The sequence below is a fragment of the Barbus barbus genome (genome assembly GCF_936440315.1).
Source record: "Barbus barbus genome assembly, chromosome: 18".
In the NCBI taxonomy this organism is placed as follows: Eukaryota; Metazoa; Chordata; class Actinopteri; order Cypriniformes; family Cyprinidae; genus Barbus; species Barbus barbus.
The window spans coordinates 18,095,947-18,108,969 of record NC_136746.1 but is presented as its reverse complement, the minus strand read 5'-3'; the positions used below and the strand labels follow the sequence as shown (position 1 = coordinate 18,108,969).

Sequence of the window (13,023 nt, the reverse complement as noted above, 5' to 3'; positions counted from 1 at the left end):
AATAAATTCATTTATGCAGTGGCTGTCAACTTATTTCATAACAGATTTAGTTAAACATACATTAAATAATTAAGACATCACTGACAGGTAAAGTAAAATATAATGACAATATGGTTTAATACTTCGCAAAATGCTCTTCTCTGCACTAACATTTCTTTAACGAACTAACGAGCTGTGGACACTGATGACTTGTCTGAGGTAAATGAAATGCTATGTGACATTTTGTTTACAGCTGTTTTATTGACATCTTTCCACGGTTGAAACGCTGATTGAACGATTACATGAGGCATGAGATGTTCATTCATGTTTATTTTGTGTTAAAACTAGTAGTAAAGAGGAAGGGATTGCGCTCTACACTGTCATCTCGAACTGAGAGATGTGTCACACCACATCAAAGAGCATCATAACGGCATTCATTGTTTGAATTTCCTGAAAAATTTTTTACATAATTTGAAAGATGACGCTTTGTTTCTTATCAAAAGTAACAATATATAAAACTGGAAGTTGCCAATTCCACTTGTGCATTGGTTAAAACAATACTCTGTTTGTACAAATGCATACCAAACTGAAAGACCTGTACTGAAAATTTTAAGTACGAAATATGTGTACCCTTACAACCCTAGTTATAATAATGAGAAATATAATAATTTGGTACTAGTATAATTTGCATTATCTATGTTGAAACAATATTTTTGTGAAAACTGTATAATATATATTTTTTTCATGAAAAGTTCAAAATAACTTTTTATTTGAAATGGAAATCTTTTGAAACATCACTATTGATCTAATGCATCCTTAAAAATTTTACTGACCTCAAACTAACTTTTTTTTCTTAGCTGTGGTACTGTGTTTGATCACTTTCTGGTGACACAACTTGCCACAGTGATGCCTTTTAAATTGAATCATGTGACATTGACACTAAGCCTAGAATGGAGGCATCTGATGGGCAGCTGGGCCAAAAAAAAAAAAAAGAGAAAAGAAATCAATAGTTGCCTGCTTCCAACCCAGGTGGAGAGAAATGCAATATTGCAGTCTTTCCTTGCTTCAATTACTAAAACAAGCTCAAGAGAGTCTAATGGCCCTCCCTCTTTTTCCTACTCCTTGTCTTCCTGTCTCGTGGCAGTAATGAAAGCTCTGTGTGTTCTTCTGTGGCAGTAGATGGGGAATAAATGTGTCTTATTGAAAGCCTTATCGCCAGTCAGCGCGCTCAAGTCATGTTCTCCCTCCCTGCTGATTCGCACCATTTAAATGATTGTGTGTGTGAAGCCAACAGCGAAGCGAAACCTCAGAAAATAAATGTCCCAGGATATTAAGCATCCTGCACTTCCTTGTTTTGTTTTGATGTTTTCAAAACATGCTTTTCCCATTTCCAATATTTTTTTCATTATTTTGATCAAAGTGTTTCCGAACCATGGAAAATGTGCAAAATGAAGGATCTCAGCGGACCGTTTTTAATATCAAGAACGGAATGTATAAAAGACGAAGGGAATTTGAACATCACAGGCCCAGCTCTGCTATGGTAAATGTAACTTGATTTTTTTTTTTAGAAAACTGTCTGTTTCTCTACATCACAGAACTGTCTGTATGCGTGTGAATGTGTGAATGAGATATCGGAGCGTAACTAATTATAGCTTCAGCCTTCCACAGCCAGCGATTGGCCAATTCTCATACTTCTCACTGTCTCTTTTCACACTGCAGTCATCTAAGCCTCATTCAGCCCCAAGTGACCTGGCCCGTTTGGCCGTTTGCACTGCATTATGGGGCGTTTAGTTGTCTGCTCCTTCTATTACTTCTCAGCTAGAAAGCCGGAGACCTTTGGACCTCACGCTGATGCTGTTACTTCTTTGAGAGGATGGGAGTCTTCACGCCTTCGGCTGCATTAAGATGGAGATGGGTTCTCCCTTCACACTCCAGGCTGATTGCTGTCTCTGCTTATTGACCGCCTCTCTTCATCTCCTCCTGGTTCCCGTTCTGGACTTATTTCCCCAGACAGGCACGGTGGTATTAAAGGGATTGGTGGGAAAGAGGAGTATTGCGTGGTATTATTTAATGGCTCTCTAATGAATATGGGCCCATGCTGCTGTGAAGCATACTGCTGATGCTAACCCAATAAAAGCAGATTATGTGGGGGATCCATCAGCAGGTAATGAACCGGTCCGGACAGTTCTGTGCTAACTCGAGCTGTAATGGACCTACTTGTTCAGCTTGGGCCCTGTGGACCCATGCTGCTGACAGCACTACTTCCATACTGGGACAAAAGGAAAGTCATCGGTCTTCTTGTCCTTTCTCTTCCTGAAAACTCCCTCGCCACCGTCACCTGCTTCAGAGGAATATTCCGGGTTTAATACAAGCTAAGCTCAACCGACAGCATTTGGGGCTTATGTTGAATACCAGAAAAATAAAAAAGGAAGTTACTGTGAGGTACCTACAATGGGAGTTAATGTAGAACAATTTTTTAGTTTTATGGCAGAAATGTGAAGCATATTAAAACACTGGCATTAATTTTTTTCTGTTAAATGTATTATTTTATCTGTGAAGCTGTTTAAAGCCACATTTTTGCAGATTTGCTAGGGTTTATGGCGCGTCGTGAAATTTGACATAACATTTCATAGGCCATGATATCATATTGTTTACATCATGTGGCTGTTCTTGAAAAACTGACAGTTTTAATGTTAAGCATTGGCCCCATTCCCTTTCAAAATCAGTGCCTCACTGTAACCCAGAATAGAATTTAGAATAAATGCATTCCAAATTATGTTATGTTTGTATTATGTCTGCTATATTTTTAAAAACAGACAGGGAGGAAATAAAACCATAAAACCTAAAGGTGATGTAAGGGAGTCAGACCTGGAATTTTGTGTTGCTGTCTGTTAGCTTTGAAACTGTCAATAGTAGAGCTTCTAATTTCTAATCTATCATTTAGATTATTAATTATTTTGATTCAGTCAATTAATCTAACAACTATATATTGACAGCTGAATCTATCAGTTATTTTCTGATTAGGTGATTAATCCTTTGGTTAACTTAACAAATAATAACCATAACTTCTGCCATTAAATTGTCAATGTTTTATTTAAACTATTTATCATAAAAATACTACAGATAAAATGTTCCCAGTATAGACAAGAAAGTGTCAAGAAGGAATGACAAGGTCAAGTCAAAATTAATTTTTGTTATCAACATTATGCCACAAATGCTGTCAGTTGAGCTTAACTTGTATTGAACCCTGTATATTCCTTTTGCTTGCTCACCAATGCTGCTTTTTACTCTATTCCTCTATATCTTCCTCCATGCCCTCTATTCTTTCCTGCCCCAAGAGAAAAGAGGCTTTGTGCGACTCTGTGAAAGGGCAGAGCCCTTTATCTGCCCCAGAGCCAATTAAATCTGCCTAAAAAACTGTCCCAGCTAATGAAAGGGGCACAGTGAGGGGAAAGGGAAAAGGAAGAAGGCAACAAAAAGAAAGTGAGGGTCAAGGTTGTGACTTTATCTCTATCATCCAATGCATAGTAGATATAACAGGTGCCTGTGAATGACTGGAAAACACTTTTTTGGTCACTGTATTCAGAAAATGTAAAAGAGTGATGAAATATGTGTTATTTTTAACTTCACATTTACAGTGAAGGAGTATTTATTTTGTCTTTAACAAGTATCACAGACCTGTACAGCTACATATTTGTTCCTAAGTGCACATGTCTGTCTCTGCAGCGTTTTTGTTTATACATGTACATCGCAGGGAATTATATTCATTCTGAGAGCACATATGGAGTTTTTTTCCTCAACCAATACAGTGTTTTGCTATTTCACACAACATTAATCAAAGGAAGTTTGTGCATAATTAGAGAGGAACTGTATTTTCAGCATTTGTCTTCAGCATTCCATCTTCAGGATGGCACACTGAAGCTGCTGTTGCAATCGATATAACACTAAACTGGACTCAAAACATGATTTAATTACGAGTCAAAAGGCATCACTTGTTAGCTTGCAGTTCTCACACACCTTGTTGAACTTAAGCTGCTATGCCTTTTTGTTCTTTCTGCTTTGATAACTAGACTGTGGCAATATGGGATTTTGAATGGGTTTCATATCCCTGTTCAAATCACAATATCTTTTCAAAATAAAAACAATTTTTTTTCATCACGGTTGTGCAGTCTTTTATGCAAGCAGTAATTGAACCACTTTAGGAGTTTTGTCATTATCACAAACGATGCCCTTCTAACCTTCAACAGTACAATTCTTAATGAAATTGAAAATAAAAATCCATACTATTGAATTTGGCTGAGCTTTTATATATGCATATGTAAACGTATACGAGCAAGGTTTTCAAGCATCACCATCTGATTGATGCAGTTATTTGCAGTGTCTACACTTGTGAGTTAATTCTATTGATTTGAGGCAGTCTTGGCCATGCAGATTGACAAACTCTTGACTACAGATTCGGCAGATGGTCTCACTTCTTACATCTTCTGGAACATCTGGAGAAGTCTGGGCTATTTTTACCCACCAAATGTGTCCTTGATGATAGATGTGACTGCTGATATTGCAACTAAACCAAGATACATGGGTCCTCTTCCTGATGTGTATGTTTTTGCAACCAATTATTGTCTTGCTCTACTGTTAAAATATATATGCATCAATTTAACAGGATATATTCACTTTGAGAAGTAGTTATTTCTAAATATATATATATCTTGAATTAAGTTCTTACCCCTTTGGCAAGAAAATGTTTTGCTTTTTATGCATAATTTTACTGAGGTTTACATGATAAAATAATGCCAATGGGCTAACAAAAATAAACTTAATTCTCAAGATATGTTCTCTGAAAACAAGTTTTAATATCTCAAGCAATTTTGCTTCACAAGTGGATTTGTTTTAACAATGTTTAAATATTTTTTACTGAACAACCGGCAGAAATACTGATTAATAAAGTTGTGTTTTTGCAGTGTTCAGATGTGTGTAAATGTATCAGTATATAAATGTTGCTTTTCCCAGTTTCCCACAGGCTGAATAATTATTCACTGTATAGTGATCGCTGTAGCCTATTAATTCTGATTTCTCTTCTTCTGCTCTTTTTCCTCCGAACCCCCTCTTTATCTCTTTCTTATTCCATTTCAATTTCTCTCTTTTACCCTCTCGTCCTCTCTCTCTCTCTCTCTCTCTCTCTCTCTCTCTCTCTCTCTCCTCTGCCCCTGCAGAAGTCCTCTGATGCTGCTTTGCCCTCAGTATCATCCCCTTCTTCGCAAGCAGCTGAGAAAAGCAAACTGGAGGTACTGTAGCACTGTGCTTCTCTGTGCTGTGCGGTTCACTGATCTTGGTGCTGTGCTTGTGCTGTGCATTCTCTAGGCTGCATCCCAATTTGCATACTTTCCATCCTAAATAGTATGCTAGTTTAGAATGATTGTATTTCAGATAATATTATTTAAAAAATATGCCATACATTTGCATCCATAAAAATTTAATGTGAAATAACACATTTTTAAAACTTAATGCAATCAAAATGAGGGTTATGTGGCCTTTATTCCCTGTTTAGCTTTAATCAGGAAAAAACCAAACCAAAAAAATATTGAAATTGTACTTAAAAAAAAAATACTTTAATATGCACAATCAGGATGCAATTTTATGAGGTAGTAGTTTATCACAGTACTGTTGTACTGTCCTACTACATATATCAAATGCACTTTCACATCACTAACATGATGTATGCAAATTGGGACAGACCTCTGTGTGCTGTTAATCAATCACTGAATCAGTATTCTATGATATAATGTATTATGCAATCCCTGCACCGGCACAAATGTCCATGCGGCTGAAGCTGGGTTCATGCTGGTTAGTGCTAGACAAGCACATTTTAGCTGGTCACGTTGGAAAACTAGGATATTTGGTCAAGTCTGGTGGGGGCAAACAACAACTATTATTATTATTAGTAGTAGAAGTAGCAGCATTGGTGTAGATATGTATATGTGTGTGTTTGTGTGTGTATATATGTATGTATATGTATGGCCAGAGGAGAACTGGCCCCCCGACTGAGCCTGCTTTCTCCCAAGGTTTTTTCTCCATTCTGTCACCGATTGGAATTGGTTCCTTACCGCTGTCGCTTCTGGCTTGCTTAGTTGGGGACACTTATTTTCCAATATCGTCTACATGATTGCACAGATACTATTTAAACTGAACTGAACTTGCCTTTAACTGAAAATTGAGTGTTTAATCTTGTCATTTTACATTATTGACACTATTTTCCTATTCTGATATTGTAAAGTTGCTTTGACACAATCAGTATTGTTAAAAGCGCTATATAAATAAAGGTGACTTGACTTCACTACATGTGTATGTACATATATATATATATGTACACACACACACACACACACAAATATATAGTGAAGTCAAGTCACCTTTATTTATATAGCGCTTTATTTTTTATATGTTATTATTTTTATTCAAGTATGTATAAAAATAATATATAAAATATATTTTATAATAAAATAGTTATATATATGTTCATATATACGCCTCTGTGCTCTGCTGTAGAAAATAATCGATAGCACAGCTCTGTCAGCATGCAGAGTGGAAATAGAATAATCTATGTTCCCATAAAGAGCTCCAAACGGCCGATCCGCACCTCTCCTCCAGGCCTGTTCTCCATTTGTTCCGTCTGCTGGTAATCATAGTGCCAGTCAGACACCCCACCACCACTGCAGAAAATGCACTCTGATCCCTCACTCCCACACCTGAACTGGCCTCTTGCTCAGCGTTTTTGCAGTAGCAATTGATTCGTGCTGAGAGAAAAGGAGAACTGATTGCTCGATATCAAGGCCAATCCTTTATGATGCATTTGTTTGGCTTTGCCACAGTGATGGGAGTTTTAAAGGGTGCACTTTGTTAAAGGGCACCTATCATGCCCCTTTTTACAAGATGTAATATTGGTTTGGGTGTCCCCAGAATGTGTGTGTGAAGTTTCAGCTCAAAATACCCCACAGATCATTTAACATAACATCTGGAAAATGTCATTTTTGAGGCGTGTCTAAAAAAGAGCTGTTTTGGTGTGTATCACTTGAAATGCAAATGAGCTGCATATTCCCGTAGACCGTAGCCAGGCCAGTTATGAGGTCACCGAGGTCTGAATCTTGTTAAATTTTTCATGTTCAAAAATAAAATTTGTTCTCTGAATGACTAATTTGCTGTTTAAAACTTCTCATATGAATGCCTGCATGTATAATTAAGACAGTTTGCAAGATTGGTTATCGTCCATCGTCTGTGGTATGAAAATGATAGCGGCGAGATGCTGCCGGAGTGAATGAGTCTTGAGAGAGTTGCTAGTGAGAGCACGTGTGCAGCTGTGTGTTGCCAAATCCATCTATTATAAGTGTTTTTGGACTTGTGTTTTCCACTTAATTTGACATTTTAAAGTTAAAGGGGTCATATGATGTGATTTCAAGTTTTCCTTTCTCTTTGGAGTGTTACAAGCTGATTGTGAATAAATAAGATCCCTGAAGTTGCAAAGACTAAAGTCTCAAAACCAAAGAGATATTCTTTATCAAAGTTAAGACTAGTGATCGACCGATATTGAATTTGTATTACCGATACCAATTATTTGCATGTCTATGTGCCCGATAACCGATATGCAGAACCGATATTTATTTACTGTTATAAAGTAAATAAATGACTGCGTGAAGTAAGTCCATACTTCACTTTGGTTTTTCCTCCTTTCAGTCATCTTAACAAAAAATGTTTTGAGAATTAGCAGTCTTTCATGCAGGGCTCTAGACTCATTCTTCCCACTGATCTCACTTTTGAGCACGAGCACATAATTTGGTTGCAATTTGTTTTTTGTTTTTGCTACAACATTTGATTAATCAATGCATGCTGATGAACTTTTATCATAGTTTATAGTTATATGGTAACGAAAGTTTTCAACATTCAACTCGTTCTTTTTCATCTGTATTATTTGTGATTTAAATTTTGTGAACAGGAATTCCTTTTTTCGTGCGCTTTTTACTTTCAAATTTGCGATCTTGGTGTCACATTTTACAAGAAAAGATCATTGTCTGTTTTGCTTATCTATACACCTTTAACTTTTTAAGACTAAAACAAAAGATGGATTCATTGTTATTCTTAATTAAAAAGCGCAACAACAATAAAACAGTACGTTGACAATGACAAACTCTTACATAACATTTATCAACAAAAACGAATAAGAGGAGGCATGGCACAGGACACACCACATGCTGTACTATATACCTAGTATATTACAGAATGTTTAGCAAACTCTGAGGAAGCAAATAAATATTAATATATATATATTTTTTTTAATTAAGGAAAGCCTCCATAGCATAACCTGAGGTAAACAGCAAAGATAACAAGCTTCTCAAAACGAAAACAAAAAGAAAAGTAAAATTAAACTGGCTGTAGCTGACAGGACTTGCATGTTTTCTACAAGAATACCACCACGTTCACCTTCTCTGGTTTAAGAAGCGGTCTTTTACTTTAGTTTGAAAACAAATCCAGCCGTTGCGTTCCATCCGCGACGCGCACCTTCACGCTCGTGCTGACGCGGCGAGTATAAACCAGGCTCTACCCACTAAGCACTCGCGCTGAAAGCACCTCTCTTCACGTGATCAGTGAAATCTGACTCCTGCTATAATGTGCTGCGGCTGGCAGCGCGCGCTGTATGAAGCAGACGCTTTGGAGCAGCGCAGACCTGGCACTCGTACAAATGCGACCACGTCAAATTTTAACTCGCAAACAATTACCATTTTGGTCGCAGTCTAGAGCCCTGTCATGTTAAATTTAATCTTCATATTACAACAATAAAAAACATTTTATTTATAAAAAGCTTTAGCAGCAACACTAATATTAGCAGTAAGCAAAATGAACATAGAAAGTATAATGTTTTCAAATGGAGAAAATAAAGGAAAGGAGTTATATCAACTTCATTTTTAACTACAGTTTTAGTAGGTTTATAAGCTGTTTAATAGGATAAAGAGTGAAGAATAATTCACTGGATAATGTTAATTCACGGAATAATATTCTCTGGAATATTGGAATATAACAAGCATTGTATTTTATTGCATTTCTCAACTGGCATGCTCTAAATTATGCTGCTGACAGCGCGGTTTATATGCCTTTACACAGAACTATAGGCTACTCAAACTGCGATCGATCGCGGAGATAATAAATAATTTCCATAGAGTTGTATTAATTTAGATGTTTATAAACTAAATAATGGTTATATAGTAAGTGTTAATACAATTTAGGGTGCTTCAAAAAAGTGAATCTTGTTAAAAGTTACATGCGGTGGCCGTGCTGAGCATTTCTTGAGCATCAACCCGCTGAGTGAACTGCAATATGAAAGCGGCTTCACGAGACTAATGATGAGCATATAGACAACAGAGAGAGAATTACATTCAATGCTTTTCTTTCCAACATGCAATCATTCATGGCTGTATTATTTAATTCATGCAAAGTTACGTCTTTATTGGGAGAGGACTTGACAGATTATCTATGTGACTCCGACTTCACGAGACTAATAGACCACAGAGAGAATTAAATTCAGCGCTTTTATTTCCACCATGTGCTAATTCATGGCTGTGTTATTTCAGGCAAAGTTATAGCCTATCTTTATAGGGACAGGGCTTGACAGAGTATCTTATCATATTTCTTAGAGCCAAGTTGCATTTAAACTATATATCAGGCATTTATGTAATACATCTAATTTGTGCATTAATGCCTGTAATATTAAATAGTTTACTAACTACAGCAAATCAAGTACCTGCACGCCGTTGCTGTCTCGTCTCCCCTCAGATGCGCTGCAATTGCGATCCTGCGCGCAATTCTGAAAACGTGTTTATCGGGGAATCCGATATTACAAAACCGATATTCGATTATGAAAAAATGCTTAAATATCGGGAAAAATATCGGTAAATCGATATATCGGTCGATCTCTAGTTAAGACTCTGACATGCCCCTCTTAAATGGCTCATTCAAACACGTCATTCTACGTCATGATGTGGAAATATTTGCGTAACGCCGCCCAAATGTTCACGCAAAGAAAGAAGGCGTGGTTTCAGTAACCGCAGTAGTGTTGATGCAGCCTTGACAGGGAGACGCTGTGTGTTTCTAGGCGAAAACAAACGCACTTTATTTGGCCTTCTGAAAGTAGATGCAACAGCACAGCAACGCATTTTATGGACGACCGTTTTGTGTGTGTGTGTGTGTGTGTGTGTGTGTGCTCGCGTGTGTGAGAGAGGGAGACATGGTCATACAACCACGGCTTGTGTACTGCAAATTCATACGAGCATCATCACTGTGTCTGTCACACAACTCTGTTCCCCTCTCGGGCTTGAACTGTTGGTTAAACGAAGGACATTATTTAAAATAAATGTCTTTACATTTATTTTGAAATCTAAAGCTCGCGATTGTGGAAACGGGCGTTACATTTCAGACAAGTGCTTGTGGTGTTCGGCCAATCACAATGCACTGTGCCAGTTGGCCAATCAGAGCAGATTGTGCTTGTAGGAAGGATGGACTTTGTAGAAAACGAAGTGTTTGGGAAAGGCGGGGCATAGAGGACTTACAATAATGTACAGTATTTGAAAAATGTTTTTAGAATATTAAAGCATGTCAACATATTCTGTTACACCAAATACACAAAATAAATATCTTTAAAAAAGCATCATATGACCCCTTTAATCAAGTGGGAAGTTGCAGTTTAGGGTCAGCGATATCTTTATCTCATCTTTTAACAAAGATTTTAAATCATTTCGGTTTAATTTTTATTTATTTGTCGGTTTTTATTTGTTTCTAAAGCAATATCTGGCAACACTACATCGCCGGCACTTAAAATGACAGTAATCAAAAAACCCATGGACAGGCTATTATTGCTGACAGGATAGCACATTCGATAAGGCAAATGCAGAAAATATCAAATATCAAAAAATATAGCAAAGGCAAAAACCGTAGCATTTAACACTAGTACACAGATATGTAGAACAAGTAGGTTACAGAATGAAATGCTAAAAACATTATCATCATTATAGCAATGATTATTAATGAAAACTATAACAGTATTATGTATTGTTGCATGATTAATAAACAACTCATAAAATTATCCACCCCTAACCTATAGTAAAATATTAAGAATTTATGCAATAAATATGGTATAATTTATCAATGTTCATCCCTCCAAAACAGAAAAAATCTTTCACAAACACCTACGTCTCTCTTTTAATGTGTTGGTGTACATAATGAGTTGTATTCGTAGGGGTTATTTTAGCACAATTCTTAACCCCACACCAGACTAATTTTCAAACCCTGGCTACGGCCAAGCTTGGCGTATATGTCTCTCTGCACTGCATACCTACAGCAATAAACAGCAGGTAGAAGCAACATGACTGAGAGCAAGAGAACTGTTCAACCGTGCATATGGGAAGCCAAATGCACTGAAAGTGGGACAAAACAGTGCGATGTTACAGAGCTCACGCCACGTGAACTAATCTCACAATTAAAATACTTTAATGTACGCGCACAAATACATTAAAAGTGCTAAGCACTATAACGACATGACATTCACAAAGCAGTCTGGATTGAAATGATTTCTGCAAACATAAATGTATTTAGGTAGATTCTGAACCGCATTACCTTGAAAAATAGAAGTAATCCACTGCATCTTCAGCAGCTCAGATATTGGGAGAAAATGCGAACACTAATGTTCAGTCTTGTATCCAAACACAGAACACCAGGATTACTTACAAGACATTGTTGATGTTACAGCTGCTCGAAAGCGGAGAAAATGGAGGACAGCGTACAACCACTGAGGGCAGAAAACCATGGCAATGCAGAGCTGTCAATCAGCCTCCATTGCCCGGCCCTATGCAGTGTGATGTCACATTGCTTAGAGAATCAAAACGCCAGGCCTAATGAGACTGATTTGGTTTAATGGAGATTAAAAAATAAGGAGTGGGTGGATTTTTATCATTGTTGGGTGGTTGTGTTAACACACTGCATAATAGCTGCCCTTTAAAGGCTTTAGCAATCTAAAATCTCTTATAATCCTAAGAAAAGAAAAGCTCTCTCTCTCTATGTATATGTGTGTGTGTGTGTGTGTATGTATGTATATGTGTGTGTATTTTTATTTTTATATTTATTTATACCTGTCCTCAGTTATGTTAGTTGGGTTCCAGGGACAAAATGGTGTCAATGAAAAGCTGAAATATGGGATGAAAAGATTAAATATGAAACATTGTCTCTGAAGAAAGCATAAAATATTCATAAAAATATTCAATATATTTGTGATAGATAAAATGCTAACTTTGAAATGATCCTTAGCAAGATAAAATATTCTTCCATTCGATTGTAATTTTGTTTAACATAGAATTTTCACCACTCATTTCTACTACAAGAATTTGATTAAAATCAGAAAATATGTAGAGATGTGGTGAAATTGACAGTTAATTTTAATGTCAAAATGACAGAATTCTTCCGCAGTGTGCCCATAGTTGAAGAAACCTATATGTAGTGTGTTTTTTTTGTTTGTTTTTTTTTAAGCTGTGGTAGCCATATTTAAGCTGTCAAAGTACAGGCCTCAAGGCAAAACTGCAAGCCTTGAAGAAGCTTTAAAAAAGTGCCCTAAAGACACCTCAGACTTGTAGCTGACTCAACACGCAAACTCCTAAATCCGTTTTTATTTTCATAATTTTCTTTTCTTTATTCTGACACAGAAGGAGAGAGAGAAGAAAAAGGAGGAGAAGAAGAGGGAAAAAGACACAGATAAAGGGAACAAGCCAGCAGTTTTTGAGAAGGTAATTGACCTCATTACTGACCACATAGACTGGAGACATTACCCTTTTTAATAAGTGCTGTGTTTATGAATCAATTGATGACATTCTGTTTGGAGAACTTCAGGTGCTTGTTGCTGGACCATAAAGGAAATCCTTTACAAATATTTTTGCTGTATTTTTCTTTATTTTGAGTTCTTACGTTTTTAACAAATCTGAGATTTTGAGAATCACATAAGCCAGACAGTGTTCA

At 36.8% G+C, this 13,023-nt stretch overlaps 1 protein-coding gene across 2 annotated transcripts in view; it reads left to right on the top strand.

Moving 5' to 3' along the window:
* Positions 1–13,023, top strand: part of LOC306884482 (stromal membrane-associated protein 1-like) — a 107,675-nt gene that overhangs the window by 37,959 nt on the left and 56,693 nt on the right. The window contains exons 5-6 of one of the 2 annotated variants that reach the window (XM_079440375.1): positions 5,193–5,264; positions 12,714–12,794. In XM_079440375.1, the coding sequence (XP_079296501.1) occupies positions 5,193–5,264; positions 12,714–12,794 (153 nt within the window). The remainder of the gene's footprint in view (positions 1–5,192; positions 5,265–12,713; positions 12,795–13,023) is intronic. The other variant, XM_079440376.1, reaches the window with a different exon arrangement.